The following is a 20887-nucleotide window of genomic DNA, read 5'->3' as shown; positions in this document are numbered from 1 at the left end:
CAAGAATCTCGTTTTCCAATTTTTGCAAGATTTTGCACCCATATTGCTGTTTGTGCTCCCAGTAACGCAGGTGCAAATTTGCCCCCAGTTAAATATATTTTCCTGTTATTGTTTTTGGGCATACAAAGTGAAGATCAGACAAAGAGGATTATATCCTTGTAATAGTGTTTGCTTGATGATTACTTGTTTAAGTACAGAATTCAATATGTCCAAATGCAATAAAAGCAAAAAGTGCCCAATATTTTGTCAGGGCATGCAGTAATTAGATAATATTCATTTCTCTAAATATTGAGTTTTAATGACATGTTCAGGCTTAAATACCATGAGTAAGTGTAAAGGCTGCGATAGGTTGAATGAAGCTAGCAGCACTGGGGAGTGAGTGTAGCCGTGTAGGCAGACGATAATAGGAGGATGGCCCTGGGGTCTGGGAATACCATGAGCAGGTTAAAGGTGGTAACCATCGGTTTCCGATATGGTCTGAAAGAATTAGGGGAAAGATTCTCAGATGTGGGATCACTGGAATTTGAGCACAGGATTCTGGTGGGAGTGTGTGCTGTTGGGAATAGAATTGGTAGGTGGAATCTTAGCATATTTCATCCCCATTGATGTAGACAGGGGCATGTTCTCCACTATGCTTTCTGATGTCGATGACTGTCTCCTTCATTTTGTTCACATTGAGGAAAAAATTATTGTTGTCGCACCAGTTCACCAGATTCTCTGTCTCATCACTGTTTGAGATCTAACCCACTATGGTGCTTCCATCAACAAACTTGAAAATCAATTTGGAAGTGAATTTGGCCATACAGTCATAAGTGTAAAAGGAATATAGTAGGGGGCTGAGGACACAACCTTGTGGGGCATTGGTGTTGAGGATGATCGTGGAGGAGGTGTTGTTGCCTATTCTTATATTCTCCCCGTGTCTGCATGGTTTTCCTCCAGGTGCTCCAGTTTCCTCCCACAGTCCAAAAATGTGCAGGTTAGTTTGACTGGACACGCTAAATTGTCCCTTAGTGTCCTAAGATGTGTAGATTGGGGGGTGAGTAGGGCAAATGTGTGGAGTTATGGAAATAGGGCAGAAGTGTGGGCCTCTATAGATGTTCTATTGGAGATTCGGTGCAGACTTAGTGGGCTGCATGGCTTCCTTCTGCATTGTGGGGATTCTGTGATTCCTATTGGGATTCTATGAATGGGGATGTTGGAGTTTGGCAGCTGTGGAAAGATGTGGTTGGGAGTGTTGGGATGGCAATAATGGAGATGAGATTATTGAGCACTAAAATGAAAGCAAAATACTACAGGTGCTGGCAATTTGAAATAAAAACAGAAAGTTCTGGAAAACCTCAGCCAGTCTGACTCTTCTTTGGAAGAACAAAGAAATTTTGAAGGTGAGTCATATTGGACTTGAAATATTAACTCTGTTTCTCTCTCCACAGATGCTGTCCAACCTGCTAAGGTTTTCCAGCTTCTATTCTGCTTCTATTATGGATGTATTGGGAATAGATTGAAAGGATTAGAAGATACGTCACAGGATGTAGAAGCACTGGAAGAAGAGATACGAAGTCTAGCAATGATCGGATGGTAGTTGTGACAAAAGAGTGCAGCTTCTGTTTTGGATTCTTTGGCCTATGAGTCTATATGGCCCTGTTCCTGATATCCTGCATGTGGAAGTGTTTACTGTCAAACCATGACAGATTGGGAAAAATTACTGAAAGGAAAGACAGTGGACAGGCAATGGCAGGCATTGCCTGCCACATTCAGAACGAATAGGTGAACTCCAGAAATTGTTTATTCTTGTTTGGTGCAAGAGTGATAAGGGAATTGTGGCCAAACCATGGCTTACAAAGGAAATTAGAGATAGTATCATATTCAAGATAGAAACATACAAATTGGCAAGAAAAAACAATAAGCCTGAGGCTCGAGAGAATATCCAAATTCAGCAAAGAAGGATCAAGCGATTGATTACAAATTTACTGTAGTTCTATGAGGATGTGTCTAGGGCGATGGATAGAGGAGAGCTGGTGGATGTGGTCTTTCTGGATTTTCAGAAGGCGTTTGACAAGGTACCTCACAAGAGGTTATTGCAGAAGGTCAGGGGACATGGAGTTGGGGGTAGGGTGTTAGCGTGGATAGAGGATTGGTTGTCAAATAGGAGGCAGAGAGTGGGGGTCAATGGGTGCTATTCGGATTGGCGGTTGGTGACTAGTGGGGTGCCCCAGGGGTCGGTGCTGGGGCCTCAGCTATTTACCATTTATATAGATGATCTGGAGGAGGGAACCGAGTGCAGGGTGTCGAAATTTGCTGATGACACCAAGATTGGGGGAAAGGCAAATTGTGCGGAAGATGTGGAGAGTCTGCAGAAGGATCTAGATAGGCTGGGCGAATGGGCCAGGAAATGGCAAATGGAATTTAATGTTGGCAAGTGTGAGGTGGTCCACTTTGGTAGGAAGAATGGTAGGAAGGACTATTACTTACGTGGCGAAAAACTGCAGCAGGCGACGGTGCAGAGGGACCTCGGGGTCCTTGTGCATGAGTCGCAAAAACCCAGCCTGCAGGTGCAGCAGGTGGTCAGGAAGGCGAATGGGATGCTGGCCTTCATAGCGAGGGGGATTGAATATAAAAGTAGGGAGGTCTTGCTGCAGCTGTATAGGGCATTGGTGAGGCCGCAGCTGGAGTACTGTGTGCAGTTTTGGGCGCCGCACCTGCGCAAGGATATTTTGGCCCTGGAGGGAGTGCAGAGGAGGTTTACTAGGCTGATACCGGAGTTGAGGGGATTGAGCTATGAGGAGAGGCTGAATAAACTAGGCTTGTACTCGTTAGAGTTTAGAAGAATGAGGGGAGATCTCATTGAGACGTATAAAATGATGAATGGGATGGATAGGATAGAGGTGGAGAGTCTCTTCCCGCTCAAAAAAGACAGTAGGACTAGGGGGCACAGCCTCAAGATAAAGGGGAGGTGGTTTAGAACGGAGTTGAGGAGGAACTTCTTCACTCAAAGGGTGGTGAATCTCTGGAATTCTCTGCCCGTTGAAGTGGTGGAGGCTGCCTCGCTAAATATTTTTAAGAAGCGGGTTGATGGGTTCTTGATAAGAGAGGGGATTAAGGGTTATGGGGAGAGGGCGGGAAAGTGGAACTGAGCCACGACAGATCAGCCATGATCTTATTGAATGGCGGGGCAGGCTCGAAGGGCTAGATGGCCTACTCCTGCTCCTATTTCTTATGTTCTTATGTTCTTATTAAGAAGGGGAAAATAAACTACGAAAGCAAGCTACAGGGGAACATAAAAACTGACTATAAAAGTTTCTATAGATATGTGAAGAGAAAAAGATTGGCAGAAATGTATGTAGGCCCCTTACAGTCAGAAACAAGAGATTTCATAACAGGGAATAACAAAATGGCTGAGGAATTAAATTTGTACTTTGCTTCAGCCTTCACGAAGGAAGACATGAATAATGTACCAGAAGTGCTGATGGATACATCTCCAGGTCCTGATAATCTTCATCCCAGAGTACTTAAGGAAATGGCCCTGGAAATAATAGATCCTAATGTCTGGTGGTTATTTTCCAAAATTCTTTGGACTCTGGAATACTTCCTACAGATTGGAGGGTAGCTAATGTAAGCCTGCTATTCAAAACGGAGGTAAAGAGAAAGCAGGGAACTATAGACCAATGAGCCTAACATCATCGGTTACAGTCTGTTATCAAGGATTTCATAACTCAACATTTGGAAGGCAGTGGTACAATCAGACAAAGTCAGCATGGATTTACAAAAGGGAGATCATGTCTGACGAATCTACTGGAATTTTTTGAGGATGTAATTAATAGAGTTGACCAAGGAAAACCAATGGATGTGTTTCATCCAGACTTTCAGAAGGCATTCGACAAGGTCTCACATAACAGACTATTATGTAAAGTTAAAGCACATGAGATTGCAGATAATGTCTTGAGATGGATAGAAAGCTGGTTAGCAGATAGGAAGCAAAGAGTTGGCATAAATGGGTCTTTTTCTGATTGACAGTCAGTGGCTAGTGGGGTTCCATAGAGATCTATGCTAAGACACCAATTGTATATATTAATGATTTAAAAGAGGGAACTGAATGTATTCTCTCCAAATTTGTAGATGATAAAAAGTTGGATGGGAGGATGAGCTGTGAAGAGGATGCAGAGATGCTTCAGCGTGATTTGGACAGGCTGAGTGTGTGGGTATGTCATGGCAGATGCAGTATAATGTGGATAAATGTGAGGTTATCCACTTGGGTAGCAGTAATAGGAAGACAGATTATTAGTTGAATAGGTGTAATTTGAGAGAGGTGGATACTTTATGAGACCTTGGAGTCCTCATGCATCAGTGACTGAAAATAAGTGCGCAGGTACAGCAGGCAGTAAAGAAGGCAAATGGCATGTTCGACTTCATAGTGAGTATAGGGATAAGGATGTTTTGCTGCAATTGTATACAGTATTGGTGAGGCCACACCAGGAGTATTGTATGCAGTTTTGGTGCCCTTGCTATAGAGGCAGTACAGCGAAAGTTTACCAGACTGATTCCTGGGATGGTCTGTCATATGAGGAGAGACTAAATTGGTTAGGATTATATTCACTGGAGTTTAGGAGAGTGAGAGGGAATTTCATAGAAACTTATAAAATTCTAACATGGTTAGACAGAATAAATTCAGAAAGAATGTTCCTACTGATGGGGGAGTCCAGACTAGGGGTCATAGTTTGAGGATAAGGGGTAAATCTTTTAGAACTGAGGTGAGCAGAAAGTTCTTCTTGATGATAAGTCATGATCAAAATGAATGGCGGATTAGGCTCGAAGGGCCAAGTGGCCTACTCTTCTAGTTTCTATGCAACTCAATAATGACCTTTTTCTGCAGAGCTGGCTTTCTGAGAGTTCACATCTCTTTTTGCAATGATATTAAAGTCTGCTGTAATTCTGCGCCTAGTCAGGGTCTCATCATGGTTACTTTTTTTCTCTCGACGACCCTCAATTCAGCAAGTAGTAACCTTCTTGAAATTATACGCTCTAATAGATTTTCCCCATAACAATTGGGTAGGGTCATCAGTTTCCTGATGATGGCCTCAAATCAGTTCTAGACGATACCTGTGAATACTCATTATCCTTGGTATCAGACAGCGGTATCGGAGGGCCGGGAGCCAGCGATTTACAGATCCAGTGTAAAACTGAAAATCGGGACTGGACACAGAGATACAGAAGGTTTTAAGTACGTATGCTAACTTTAAGTACAGCTAGCCTCGCAAGAATTTGACTCATTGGTTTGGTATGTGGCAACATATTTAGTGCTGGGCTACTGCCCTCCTTATAATGAGAAGGCAGCATGAAGTTTGCATGCTGCCTGTACCACAATGAATGGGCACAGCTTACTTAACTGCATATTGCAATTTCCTAACATTTTATCAGGCTTTATCTAATTTTTCCTCCAAAGTTGCTAGGTTTTTCAAAACTAGAACCAGAGGGCACAATCTCAGGGGAAAGGGACAATCCTTTAAAACAGAGATGAGGAGGAATTTCTCCAGCCAGAGAGTGGCGAATCTGTGGAACTGTTTGTCGCAGAAGGCTATGGAGGCCAGGTCATTGAGTGTCTTTAAGACAAAGAGAGATAGTTTCTTGATTAATAAGGGGATCAGGGACTATAAAGAAAAGGAGATGGGGATGAGAAAAATATCAGCCATGATTGAATGGTGGAGCAGACTTGATGGGCCGAGTGGCTTAATTCTGCTCCTATGTCTTTTGGTCTTATGGTCTAAATCTGAATGGTGGGAGCTAAGAATAATTCTCTTATCAGGTTTTGTCCAATTAACTTATGATATACATGATCAAATGACGCACCATAGATCTCAGTGGCCGATACTTACTGAACTTCACCCTGTCGGAGTCTTATGTTTTCTGCTTCATCTTTGCCATTTGTTAACCATTTGATTACAGGATGAAAATTTCTTTCGTAACCAAAATAAACTTCACACGTTAATTGTACAGGTTGTCCTAAAGTGAAATGTGCAAGCTGTTAGAAATGGCTTACATAGTGAAAAATACTAAATTGACTCCTATCACCTCAACTAAGCCTTGCTTTTTCCAATAATGAACTGCTTCGTGGGCTTACCTGTACATGTAATGCAGTATGATAGACTGTCTCCAGTTCTCAATGGGAAACCCTGTCTCTCAATTGTGTGCAAGGAAAAAAAACTTGCCAATTGACCTTGGCTTGTAGCACACTTGGCTACGGATCACAATATTTGACAAGGAGACAACTCCTAAATACTAAATTGGGAATTAACATACTCTCAACACAGTACTTTTCCAAGCTTCCGACATTTTTTTGTCCTCAAAGCTATACAATAGACCTCTCTGTTTTTAATTGTACAGGGCTTTGGTGGACCACTTCTAAAGTGCCATGGACACCTGGTCACCTGGCTTAAGCCCTGCTTCCATCAGACTTTTGAATGAATCCATCTTAAATTAAGTTGATCATTCACTACACCCTAGCTGTGACTGTAACACTATATTCTGCATCCTCTCCTTTCCTTCTCCCCTATGCACTCTATGAATGGTATGCTTTGTCTCTATAGTATGCAAGAAACAATACTTTCCAATACATGTGACAATAATAAATCAAATCAACTCATATACTGGCTTTGGAAACACTTCAGAGAAGGTTCACTTGGCTGATTTCTGGGATGAAGGTATTGTCTTATGCAGAAAGGTTGAGCAGGGTTGGACCTATATTCCTCAGAGTTTAGAAAAATGAGAGGTGACTTTCTTGAAGCACATAAGATTCTGAGGGCTTGACAGGGCTTATGCTGAACAGATATTTCCCCTCATAGGAAAAATCTAGAACAAGTGGGCACAGTTTAAAAATAAGAGGATTCGCATTTGGAACTGAGATGAGGAAGAATTTCTTTTCCCAGATGATTGTTAGTCTGTTAAATTCTCTTCCCAGAGAGTGGTGGAGGTTGGGTCAATGAATATATTCAAGGCCGAGTTAGATATTTTTATCTACAAGCAACTCCAGGGGTATTTTCTTTTAAGAGTTATTTTTGACTCAAAACATTAACTCTCTTTCAATCTCCACAGATGTGGCCAGACCTGCTGAGTTTATCCAGCTCTCTGTTTTTAGTACTATGCCCAATTGGTGACTCCTATTCCAGGGATACTGATGATGATAGTGTTGCTGCTTTTGATCAACTACCATTTGCTTAATATGAGTGTAGTATTTCTTTGTTCTTCAAAACTTCTCCCTTATTTAAAGCATCCCACACTTTCAGAACTCATCTCAGAATATCAATGCACAGCACCTTTGCAGTGCCTTTTAAGGGGAGATGATGGCCTGGTGATAATATTGCTGGACTATTAATCCAGAAATTCAGCTGATGTTTTGGGGACCTGGGTTTTTTTTTACAGAAAGTTTATTTATTTGCCACAAGTAGGCTTACATTCGCACTGCAATGAAATTACTGTGAAAAACCCCTAGTTGCCACATTCCAGTATACTAAGGGGCAATTTAGCATAGCCAATCCATCTAAATTGCACATATTTTATACTGTGGGAGGAAACTGGAGCACCCAGAGGAATCCCATGCAGACACAGGGACAATGTGCAAACTCCACATAGACAGTGATCCAAGTCGGGAATTGAACCTCTGGCGCTGTGAGGCAGCAGTGCTAACCACTGTGCCACCATGCTGCAGGATTGAATCCCACCACAGCAGATGATGGCATTTGAATTCAATAAAAAATACCTGGAATTAAGAATATACTGATGACCATGAAACCATTGTCCATTGCCAGGAAAATCCATTTGGTTCACTAATGTCCTTTAAGGGAGGAAATCTGCCATCCTTATCTTGTCTGACCTACATGTGACTCCAGAGCCACAACAATGCTGTTGACTTTCAACTGCCCTCGAGCAATTAGGGATGGCCAGCCAGTGATGCTCATGTCTCACAAAAAAATACTCACAGCAGCTAAAAATGTTAAAGGAATGCATAAACAAGAACAAAAAAAGACAGAGTTCGGAGCAAAACTGGTTCTCCACCCCCACACTGTGTGTTTCTGGTGGCAGAGCCGACCACCACTGGCCATCAGTGGGATCTCCCAGTCCAGCTGATGTGTATAGAGTTTTGCCTTGTGTGCACGATCTGCCATCAGAGAACCTGCCACGGTAGGGGGAGACGACTAGAAGATCCCACCGGTGGAAAAGGCTGGAAAACTCTGCCCAGATAATGCATTGGGCAAAACACAACAACACTGTCAAATTAAAATTAGCTTCTCCATCAGCCATAATATGCCTCCACCATGAAGGTGCTCATTTCAACAAATAGGTGTTCAGGATCCCAAAAGCACACATACGTAATAACCTCAAATGTCACTCATCTGCAGGGGATTTCAGAGAGATTGTACATTTGAATAAAAATAATTCATTCAAAGGAAGCTTGCACATATCAGTGATAATGCCTCACTCCAGCTTGGATGAAAAATTGCCAGTTTGAAAATAAGCTCATGGATTGGGTGCTAACAGCCATGAACCAAGATCCTATAACTGACCTGTAATGATCAGGTTCTGCACTACTGTGGAAACTTGGGACAACAGAGTTGAGCAATCAGCTCACAAAATTTCCTGGTATTGAGATTATAGCGGGGGAAATCTGTGATCTGTCATTCCCAGTGGGGAGCAACACTCATCGGGAGGTCATTTCAGGAAATCATGGACATCCACTGGTTCTACGACATAAACGTCATGCCTCACTGGCAGTGTCAGGTTGCAGAATTTAAAACATTACCTACATTTATTTCCATCCAGAATCAAACTTGTTCTAACTTACCGAGCTCTATTTCAATTGTTTTTACTCCGTGAGGGTTAATAACAGTTGGAGTTTGTCTTGTGTTCTCAACTGAAAAAATAATAATATTGCATTAGTAAAGTGGTCACTCATCATAGTTCAATAGGTTACTTTGTGTTTGTAGGTTTACTCCTTTCATTATAATTGAAAATGCCAATGATGTGCCAAATACCAGAAATCAAAAAGGATGGAAATAGTCAGTAATGAGAGTCTTTCCAATGTGGTCACTTACTTTTAGTCCTGCTAAGCTAGCACTTTTGTTCCTGATTTTCTGAGATTTGCCCATTCTCCTGGTCAATGTAGACTAAGCTATAGAGAGCTCTCCAGAGCCCACATCTCCAATTTTGCCAGCCAGGCTTTTACATGGCAAATTAGTGTCAGCAAAAAATATCAGTACCTGTTGTAAAGTTCAGCACATGCCGCAGAGTCAAATTTATGCGGCGATTATTCTATTTATTCCGGTAAACAATCTATTTGATAAGGATCCGAACTGCTTTAGCAGGAAAATGGGTAACCTTCTAGTGCAGCAGAAAGTTCTGAGAATGACTATGTTGTTCACTTCGGGAAGCTATTTTTCAGCTTCTGGCAAGAGTTGATGTGATTAAGATTTTCTTCTTTTCAGCACCCTTCTTTCTTCAGTCTGAATTGATTTAGTTTCATCTCAAACATTTGCTTAGTATACATCAATGGCCTCAACCTTGGTGTGCAGGGGACATTTTCAAAGTATGTGAATGACACAAAGCTCGGAAGTATTGTAAACTGTGAAGAAGACTGTGTAGAATACAAATGACATGGAAAAGTTGGTGGAGCGTGCAGATGGGTGACAGTTGAAGTTCAATGCAGGAAAGTGTGAGGTGATGCATTGGTCCGGTGAACAGGAAAAGACAAGGTAAAATAAGGGGTAAATTTCTTAAAGGGATGCAGGAGCAGAAGGGCCTAATTGTTTCAATCCATTGATCATTGAAGGTCGAAGGATAGGTGAAGAGAACAATTAATAAAGCATATAATTTGGTGGGCTTTATCAATAGGGGCACAGAGTATGAAAGCAAGGAGATTATGCTGAACTTATACAAGACAGTAGATAGACCTCAGCTGGAATATTGTGTGCCGTTCTGGGCACAATGCTGTAAGGAAGAAATTACAAGGTATTTACCAAGAAGCTCTTTTCTCTCCTTACAGATGCTGCCAAACTGGCTGAGATTTTCTAGCATTTTCTCTTTTGGACTATAAAGAAGGATGTGAATGCATTTAACAGAGTGAAGAAGAGGTTTACAAGAATTGGCCCAGCAATGAGAAACTTCAGACATGCGCAGAGGTTGGAGAGGTTGGGACTGTTCTCCTTAGGGAGAGGCTAAGAGGAGATTTGATAGAGGTGTTCAAAGTCATGAGGAGACTGATCAGAGAAGATAGGGGAAATGGTTCCCACTTATAAAAGGATCAAGAATGAAAGGGCACTGATTTAAAGTGATTTGCAAAAGATGCAAATGTGATATGAGATAAAACTTTTGCACACAGTGAGTGGTTCTAGTGTAGAATACACTTCAGTATGGTGGGTGCAGGTTCAACTGAGGCATTTGAAAGGACATTAGATGATTTGAATGGAAGCACTATTCAGGGATATGAGGAAAAAGCAGGGGAATGGCGCTAAGTCATAATGCATATTTGGAGAGCTGGTGCAAACATAATGGTTCTTTCTGCTCTGTAACATTTCTGCGATTACCATGAGTTTCCTTTCTGAGGGTACCATGATACATGTGTCACCTTTTTAGGTGGTGGAGGCAAACACGCAAGAGTCATTTAAGAGTAACTTAGACTGGGCTGGAGATGGGTGGATCTAGGAGATTGCCTTAAATAAGGGTCATTAGCATTGGGGCGTCCCTGGTAATGTAAATGGGTATGGTATGATAATAATGTTTTTCTCTTTTCATTCACAGGTTTTAAGTCGGTCCACCTCGCGTCCAACGAGGGGCATACACGCGATGGGTCGTACTGGGGCTGCTCTTGGTTGTTCAGAATTGGCCTAGTGCTTCATGTCGTTAGTGTGTGCCTAAACTGGACAAGATACTGGGCAACACAGCAGCTCAGTGACTATCGCTGATTGCTGTGCAGACACATGGATCTGGGCTGGTGTCTGTGGGAGTTTGCACATTCTCCCCGTGCTTGCGTGGGTTTTCTCCGTGTGCTCCGGTTTCCTCCCACACCCCAAAGATGTGCTGTTAGGCTGGTTGGCAGGAATAAATTGTCCTTAAATCAGTTTCCCTCAATCTGGATGGCCATAAAACATTAGACAGGGGTAGTGGGGGGAGAGAGGGACTGGTGGTGTTGAGATGGCGGCGTGGGCTCATTGGGCCGAAGGGCCTGTTTCCCGGGCTGATTTTGTTCTTTGTTCTTTGAACTCATCATACTTTCTTTCATTAGAGCAGACAAGATTAAAAGGTGTCCACCACCCTTGTCCATCCACCCCAACATTCTCATGTTCAATCATTTAACTTTCACATATTAAAACATGTGAAGGTGAATTTTCCCTTTACTGAGAGTTGCCAACTCTGCTTCGACGTATTTCCGAAAATTTGATGTGGGACATTGGATCATATGACTATGACACATTTCATGTGATGCTTAAACCACATGACATTTCCTCACTGCTAGCCAATACTGCATTTACTTTAGTTATGTGTTTGAGTATCACTTAGCCCAAATAAAATATTCAACATTTATGTTTTACAGTGAGATGAATAACATAGTTTACAAATCAAAGAATGCAAAAGAATCAAACTACTTAAGGAATGTTTAAATAAAAACAACCAACACACATCTAATGTTTCCGCAGTGACAACTGCAATGAAGAACATCCGGTAAATACCAATGATTCAACAAAACATAACTGATATAAATAACTTTGAAACTTGTACAACTTTTAGACTTTTCACTTGGCTGGTGCCCATATCCCATCACTGGAGATGGGGCTCACTTCTAAAGCTGCCCAACTCCAAGAACAAAACCAATTACACAACAACCAACAAGAATTCTCCCTTCTCTGGTTTGTGTTTCTCTCTCTGCCTCACCAGCTGGTGTTTCTTCCCTCAGTCCCTCTTTCCCCAGTTGGTTTCTAAGGATACTCAGCTTTCTAAGTGACTCTGATTAGGCACTATGGCAATTCCACTCCCAACTGGCAATGAAACAGTGTGTTACAAATAGACAGAAAAGCTCAGACAAAATGGTTTAGTTTCAAGCTATGATATTTAGGTCACTATAAATGCGGGAACTGCACATTGAAGGACCATTTCACCCAAATTGCCAGTAGCAACACTTGGAAACATCAATCTCCATTTTGATAAATTCCTACTCAAAGTGAGGAGAATTGCGAACTGTACCTTCATGAGGATTTCAGGTCTTTAAACTTAGCTACAGACATCCTAGTATTCAACGTACCTCAAAAGAATAAACTTGCTCTTATACAAGGCATGAGGATGCCAAAATACTGGTCATTATTTGTGAGCGTGAGGCCTGGGCATGGGTCATGCACTCCAATATTTGCGGTTCACCAGGTTCCATCTGAAAGAGCTTTCTGCAAGGACTACTCTCCATTGGGGGCATATGTGATGGCTACACGAGTGGAATTCCTCCTGCGTTAAGATAGATCTGCTGGTTATTTGTAACTCACTGTTTCGTTGCCAGTTATGAGTGGAATTGGCACAATGCCTAATCAGTCACTTAGAAAGCTGAGTATCCTTGGAGACCAACTGGGACGGAGGGACTGAGGGAAGAAACACCAGCTGGTGAGGCAGAGATAGAAACACAAACCAGAGAAGGGAGAATTCTTGTTGGTTGTTGAGTAATTGATTTGTTCTTGGAGTTGCGCAGCTTCAGAAGTGAGCCCCATCTCCAGTCATGGAATATTGGAACCAGCCATTGAATATTTATTATTCTTATAACTTGCTGTGTGAAAAGCCTAAAAGTTGTACAAATTTCAAAGTTATTTATATCAATTATGTTTTGCTGAATTTACCAGATGTTTATCATTGCAGTTGACACTGCAGAAATATTAGATATGTGTTGGTAGTTTTTATTTAAACATTCCTTAAATAGTTAGATTCTTTTGTATTTTTCGATATGCTTTCAATGTGCCATGCATATGGTATGGTGGCAGCTTGGTTAGCACTGCTGTCTCACAGCGCCAGGACCCGGGTTTGATTCCTGGCTTGGGTCAGTGTGTGGAGTTTGCACATTCTCCTCGTGTCTATGTGGGTTTCCTCAGGGTGCTCCAGTTTCCTTCCACAGTCCAAAGATGTGCGGGTTAGGTGGATTCACCATGCTAAATTACCCCTTAGTGTCAGAAGAACTAGCTAGGGTAAATACTTGGGATGATGGGTATGGGGCCTGGGTGGGATGGTGCAGACTCGATGGGCCGAATGGCCACTTTCTGCACTGTAGGATTCTATGATTCTATACGGATTTTGTGAGGGCTTGGAAAAAAAATTCATTTCTACTTGCAGTTGTGAAGAATGAGGAAAAATGGAGTACTCTGCAGACACTGATGTGTGCATTTGGCACAAGGGGTCCATTTTGGTGCATGCAAAGTATAACACCATCAGCAGGGCTGATGTTAACTACTGCAATTTAATTCAGGCGTCATAAAACAAGGGGTGGGATTCTCCGGCCGTTCACGCCATCGGGATTCTCTGGTCCTGTTGGCAGCACACCTGTCCGCAGATTTCCCAATCACACAGGTTGGCTTCAATGGGGAATCCCATTGACAGCAGCAGGACCAGAGAATCCCACTGCCAGCAAACAGCATGCCATCCCCTGCCACCAAGAAACACGCAACTAGGAGGTCAGAGAATTCTGCCCAAGGTATGTTAGCGTAAACTATAATGTGTGTTATAAATAAGGGCCATGATGTGGAGACACTGGTTTTGGACAGGGGTGGGCACAGTAAGAAGTCTCACAGCACCATGTTAGAGTCCAATGGGTTTATTTGGTATCACGAGCTTTTGGAGCACTCTTCCTTCACCAGGCAACTCACCTGATGAAGGAGCAGCCTGTGATGCCAAATAAACCTGTTGGACTCTAACATGGTGTTATGAGATTCCCTTCAAATAAGGAGCTGCAACTTTCCAACAGCAGAGAATTCAAAATCAAATTACTAAGGATATCTATCGGTAGCTTATTCTGCCTGGAATCTGTTAGCTATTAGATTCCCACTCAAGGTATCCCGGAAATTTCTGCTCATTGTCTTATTTCAATCATGTTAGTATGTGATGCCCAGCTGTCTTTCACTGTGTTCCTAAGTCACTGGAATGTTGCTTCAATCTTTCCTTTAAAAAAAGAGGGTTTGTTTTTAAGGGTTTGTATAAATTCATGAAGTTTTTTTTGATATAGGGCATACTATCATCAAACACTATGAAAATAGTATGTTCACACAAAAAGGAATAATGCAAGAAAAAACCTTTCATGCAGTATTATCAATTTCCTCCTTTTCTCTTTCTTCTTCAAAATGTTGACTCATACTGGGATTTGATTTGAGTTCACAGGGTGAAATGTTATGGTTCTTCGCCAGTGCATTTGAAGGTGGGGATAGGCTTATAAAATGCAGCAAGTGATATGTCCACTGCTAACCTAACTGCCCTCCATTTCATTAGTGTTAGTAGAGGAATCAACTGGCCCACCTATTCTTTTGACCCTTCAGTGGCCAATTAGTGGCCATGTAAGAGTCTCATCTCACTCCCACTGCTAATTTATCTGTGGCATGGAGGGTCACGCCAAGCAGGTAGTCCAACAACTGCAGGTGCACAGGTTGGTGTCATGCAAGGGACAGGTGGTTTTCCTGTGTCCCTGGGAAGTAACGCCAATTCACAAAGTCATACCCCCTCTTTAATTTTCCACCTCTAGCCCTCAACTCTCCTCCTCCTTGACCAGCCAGGTCCTGCCAATACCTTGGATATACCTTCAGTCTGGCCTCCATTCACTTTTTCTCTTTGAGAACTTGCTGTAGTCCCTGAACTGGCCTCTGCTCAAAACCAGCACAACTGTTCAAAGACAGAACTTTTCGTCATCTAACTGGCTGGCAGACTCTAAAGAGGCACTTCCTCCCAAGACGGGGGCAGAAGACTTGTTTTAAGTAAATTATTGAACGTTAAATAGTTGTGGAGCTGTTGGTATCAGGTGGGATGGGTCCGCACCAATTCTCTGGGAGGCAGGGCAAGAAACACACCTGTCCAAGAATCCCTGCCTGTAGTTTCTGTTCATGAGTGTGTGAGTACAGGTGATGAGTATAGAACCTGAGTTCTTGAACTGGTAGTTGTAGTAAAACTTCTTCAGAAAAAGTACATACTAAATCAAGATTAATGGTACATTTTCACTTACCCACAACTGTCACCATAAATGTTCTTTTCACAATCCATGTGATATTATTTTCAATGAATTTAAAGATACATGTGTAATTGCCAGAATCCAAATCATATATTTTGTTTAAATGGATTTGACCATCTTTGATCTTGAGAGAAGGTCGCTCAATATATTCTTCAAATATTTTCTTATTCTGAAGGAAATCAAAGCCAATAGTAAATTCCAGGAAGCTACATTAATAGATTTTAATATATTATTTTGCGGTTATCATTACTATTCTGTAAAGAAATTGGATATGTGCCACATGTTACTGTCCTTTTAACTGTGGGGAAGAAAGAAGAAAAAACTTACATTAATATAGCATCTTTTAGCACCTCACAGGACATTCCAAAGTGCTTTGTGGCTATTAACTACTTGTAAAGTACAGGCATTGTTTTAATCTAATGGATGCATCATCATAGTGCCCCACAACAGACTTGAGGAAAGTTATGCCTCATGAAATAAAAGGGACAGCAACAAAGTGGATACAAAACAGGAAGCGGAGAGCAACAGTCAATGGATATGTTATTGGACTGGAAAAAGGTTTGTAATGCTGTTCCCCAGAGGTCGGTATAGATACCCATGCTTTCCCTGATATGTAAACGATCTAGCTCTTGATGCGCAGAGGACAATTTCAAAATTTGCAGATAACACAAAACCTGGAAATATTATAAATTGTGAGGAGTGTAGAACTTCAAAAAGACTTAGACAAGTTGGTGATGTAGGCAGATAAGTAGCAGATGAAGTTCAATGCAGAGAAGTGTGAGATGATGCATTTGATGAATTTTGGTGAAATTCTTAAAGGGGTGCAGGAGCAGGGGGACTTGGCTGTATATTTGCTTAGATCATTGAAAGTGCCAGGACAGGTGGAGAGAGCAGTTGATTGAGGGGCGAATTTTTCCATTCTGCCCACCATTGGAATCATAGTGGGCTAGGGGCAGACCATGGAAAGGTCCGTTGATCTCTGGCGGGATTTTCCAGTTTCAGGGCCACGGCGGCTGGAAAATCCCACCCATAGTATTTTGGGCTTTATTAACAGGGCATAGAGTACAAAACCAAAAAAAGTATGCTGAATTTATACAAGACACTAATTAGGCCTCAGCTGGAATACTGTGTACAGTTCTGGGCACCACATTATAGAAAGGATGTGAACTGCATTGGAGAGAGTGCAGAAGACGTTTACAAAAATAATTCCAGAGATGAGAAACTTCAGAAGAGGTTGGGACTGTTCTCCTCGGAGAGAGGAAGGCTAAGAGGAGATTGGATTGAGATGTTCAAAATCTTGAAGGGCTGGACAGAGTAGATAGGGAGAAACTGTTCCCGTTCATTAAAAATATCAAGAATGAGCGGGCACAAATTTAAAATGATTTGCAAAAGAAGCAAATGTGATATGAGAAAAACTGTTTTCATACAATGAGTGGTTGAGATCTGGATTGCCCTGCCTGGATGGGTGTTGGAGACAGGTTCGACTAAGGCGTTCAAGAGGGCATTAGATAATTACTTCAATAGAAACATTGTATAAGTGAACGGAGAAAAGGCAGAGGAATGACAGTAAAGATAGTGCTTGTTTGGACCAGCCAGTGCAGACACAAAGGGCCAAATGGCCTTCTTCTTCACCATAACAATTCTGTGACTTGCACTGGGCCCCATGGCTGCTATGGCAATGGTCCATCGGCTCGCAGCCAGCCAGTGCTGATGGTGTGGGACAGCATCAGGGAGAGGAACTGATCAATTCTTTTGGGTCCTTCGATTGAAGGAGCAGCATTTTCAAGAGGCCAAGCCAGGAGCTCTGAATGTGGGCTGAGGAGAAAGAGAGAGGCAGCAGGGCCAACAAGAAGTTGGCTGCTGCATGGTTGGAGACTGCAGGGCCACTGTGGCTGCAGGAAAGAAGATTCCTGCTGCGACAGGACAGGACCAAATTGATTGTGCAGAATGGTCCCATTGGTGTGGCTGAATAGGCCATGAGATTTTCGACAGAGCTGCCAAACCTTGAAGGTGAAGCACATTCACCCTGCCACTTGCAACTTGGGAGAGTTGGATTCTTTAATCAAAGCTACCATTCTTCACATTCACAACTCTCTGACAGGTTAAAAAGGAAATTGGTGGGATAACGTGGAACTCTTTGGGAGAAACAGAAAAATGCTGGAAAATTTCAGCAGGTCAAACAGTGTCTGTGGAGAGAGAGTAGAGCCAACATTTCGAGTCTTGATGTCCCTTTATCAGAACTCTTTGGGTCAGGCATGAGCTCTCAACGGCTTTCCTAAGGTTTAGAATAATGAATAAACATTGTCCTTTGTAAAAATGTTTCTTTCTTTAAAATAAGCTTTTACATGAATGTGTTTATAGGTTTGATGCCAAGAGAATAAACAACCATTATGCTGGAACTTCCATGAATTTTGTGGGCTTAAATCCTGTGTAAATCTTAAATTTCCATATGAAGATTTTCTTTGAAAAGTGTAAAAGGTCACAAATAGAGGATGTTACCTTGATTAAGCATGCTGTCCAAACTCATACGGCAGAATTGTTCATTGTGATTTACATAATTAATCAACAGGAACACTCTCAGAACAGCTCATTACAATAAACATTTACTTTTGATCTTTTTTGTTCTGCAATAATTGGATTGGTTACTGAAACAATGGCCCCAGTCTTGGCTGGAAGGCAGGAAGGATGTGGAGGAAGGCAGGATGTGAACAAAAAACACAGCAAGACTAGGAATGTGAAGTTAACTAACATGCTGCAGTCTCCAAGCAGGGAGCCAGCCAGATGGATGGCCTGAGCAGGGAGTTGGAGCACAAACAAGGAACAGGGCTGGTTCCAGCCAGTTTGAAGCAGCAAACAGAAAGAGCAAATGAAGGAGTTGAGAACAGACAAACGATCAGGGACTGGGTGTGTCAGTCAGCAATCAGGGTGGGGGCAAGCATTGGAGTCTAGTTGTCGACTCAGATGCTGAATGGCCTGAAACTTTCCACAGCGTGAAGCACCACAAATTCTGTCTCTCCATGATATTAATTCCCAAACAATCATTTTGATTCCTCCATTCGTTTTGCTACCTTCAGCCTAATATTGACCTTCCAGTAATTTGTACTTAAGCTCTATCTCACGCCATTAACAATGTAGCAATTCAAAGGCCACCATTTAAACCTATTCAGAAATGAAGCTAGGTGGACTTCAACAAGCGCAAATGGGGAAGTTTCTTTGATTTTCAACTGCCAACTCCTGTAATTTCCAACAGAAACAGCAGTAGAATTTATTAACTGCCTGCAGAAAGACAGGGTTCAGAGTCGTTGCTTAGCAGCTGTGACCATTTTTTTAAACAAGATTTTGATATCTGCTAAGAGGGCACTTGATGATCTCTCCTCCTTATCTGCAGTGGCAGGAAGAGGTTTCTTCCTTCAAGGCTCTAAGTACCATCCTTAATTGTATGGCGAGCTAACCCCCTGGCCATTAACTGGTCAATTCAGTGAAAATCGCTGTCAGATGATTCACTGTTCCCTACAATGTTAGGGTCATGACTTGATCCTGAAATTGGGGTACTGACACAAACCTCATAATCCTGCCCATGTTTTCTGTCTAGCATTTCTCCCTCCACTCAGGAAGGCAAATTGAATGTAATTCCTCAGCCATCTAGTGCACTCCAAATAAATAGTGCAACCCTGGCAGTGAATGTGCCAGGTTTTTCAACCATCACAACAGATCCTGATCTTAGTGCTCTTCAGTAGAAGTTATGGTATAAACTTGAATCCTTTTCTATTCTTTAATCTGGAAAAGTCAATTATACTGCTGCATTTTTAACCAAGCTGAGATTATTTAATATCATAGATCTTCTTTTGCAAAATAAATCAACAACTAGCATCCTGTTTTAAATTTCCTACATTACTTTCAGCAATTGGTGTTAAACGTACACTTCTAACAAAAACAAAACATGCTGGAAAATCTCAGACGGTCTGACAGCATCTGAGGAGACAGAATAAAACCAATGTTTCGAGTCTGGATGACCCATTGTCAGAGCTAAAGATAAAGAAAATAGGATGAGAGTAATGGGGTGGGACAGTGGGAGCTTTAATTGATAGGAATAGCATGGACAAGGAAATGTAAATGGTGATGATGAAGGATAGGAATGGTGTTAAGAGCATCCATTAAGAGGTGGAATGCGGAAATGGCAGAACAAAGGTGCAGAGTGTAGGAATGTGGCTGATGGCCCTTGTGATACTTTCAGGGCCCGATTTTACCATTGTGTCACGTCTGAAAACGAGTGTGGAAACTTGGTAAAGCCGAGTGTGAGGCCATTAATTGCAATCTGCGCTTGCGCCCGTGCAGATACCCACTTTGCCAAGGCCCGAAAATGGCCACACTTTGATTCAAACCCGAAACAGGCACAGCGGTGGTTTAAATGCATTTGCATGCATTTATATTGACTTAGTGCGCTGCCCCCTCAACTTTATCAGCATTTCCCTCTTTACTACCATGTTTGTGCATCCAGATCCTGCGTGAAACAGACCTGCTCAGCAAAGGTCTGTTTCAGGCACTCCAGCTTCTGAAGAGGTACCTTCAGACCTTCTAATGGCTCTCTGACTCAGATCAGTGGTGGAGGTGGGGAGGGGGGGGGGGGGCGGGCCAAATCATTTTCTGGTGAGGAGAATGTGGGAGAAGGGAGGCCCAATCATTTTCTGGTGGGGGGGTGAGGAGGGAGGCCAGATCGCTCTCTGGCGGGGGAGCAAAGACAGAGGGAGGACAGATTGTTGTCTGGCAGTGCTGGGGGTGTGTGTTGGGGGCGGGGGGGGGGGGGGGGGGGGGGTGGTGGCACAGGGGAGACCGCTGCCACCCTGCAGGCGATTGGTGGGGGTGAAGGGGGGCAGGGGGTCACAATCAATCTGGGTAGCAGGGAGGGTGGATGGATGGATAAGGGGGACAGTTATATTGTGGGGGTGGGGCAATGTCTGTGGGGGCTATCACTCGTGGGCCGCTTTATCCGTTTTTTGCAGCCTGGGAGCGATGTGACAGGGGTGCATTTTTCAATTTCTTTTTCTCACTGCATATGCCCAGTTCAAAGCTCTGATCATTTCAGGCACGATAAGCCCTGCCCACAGCGCAATTCAGACTCGTGATTTTTTTTTCAAGCTAAGTGCATATGGGGGCACCTGAGAACAGGTTTTCAAGTCAGATCTGAATCACGCCCAGATTCAGCACTTAGAATCAAAACGGTAAAATCAGGTCCTCAATTTCCATTCTATTTTCTTGTCAGTGTTCCAAACATCACATTTTTAACTTTGATTGGTCTTGAGTGTTAAATTTCTCTGAATGCCTGTCCCCAACTTCTGAATTTATCTGCCAAACATCCCACACCTATAATTGGAAAACATTACATTTTTCACATATTCCGAGTGCAAACAACTGACCTTGTACCATTTTACAGGGAAGCTTGCTGAAACATTGAAATGTTGAATTCCTGGACATGATATTATATCTGCAGTACTCCGAATTATGAAAACATCACAATTTCCTGCATCTTGACAGCTTGGTTTGTTCTGCGTCTGTACAACTAATATAAAAACCTTAAGACAAAGGCGTGTATTTCTGTTGATTAAACATAAATAAATTTAAGCAAAGAGACAAAGCTTTATGCAGTCCATTGGTTTTTTTTAGTTTCTG

At 42.4% G+C, this 20887-nt stretch overlaps 1 protein-coding gene across 1 annotated transcript in view; it reads right to left on the bottom strand.

Moving 5' to 3' along the window:
- Positions 1-20887, bottom strand: part of LOC145349294 (interleukin-18 receptor accessory protein-like) — a 41939-nt gene that overhangs the window by 12523 nt on the left and 8529 nt on the right. Inside the window, exons 4-7 of the mRNA XM_080197801.1 lie at positions 20635-20812; positions 15215-15389; positions 8831-8899; positions 5868-5994 (exon numbers count right to left, since the gene is read on the bottom strand). Coding sequence (XP_080053927.1) covers positions 5868-5994; positions 8831-8899; positions 15215-15389; positions 20635-20812 — 549 coding nt within the window. The remainder of the gene's footprint in view (positions 1-5867; positions 5995-8830; positions 8900-15214; positions 15390-20634; positions 20813-20887) is intronic.

This window comes from Carcharhinus amblyrhynchos, chromosome 10 (genome assembly GCF_965287045.1).
Source record: "Carcharhinus amblyrhynchos chromosome 10, sCarAmb.v2.hapA, whole genome shotgun sequence".
Lineage (NCBI taxonomy): Eukaryota > Metazoa > Chordata > Chondrichthyes > Carcharhiniformes > Carcharhinidae > Carcharhinus > Carcharhinus amblyrhynchos.
The sequence above is the reverse complement of the archived record's forward strand: the minus strand, read 5'-3'. Positions and strand labels throughout refer to the sequence as shown.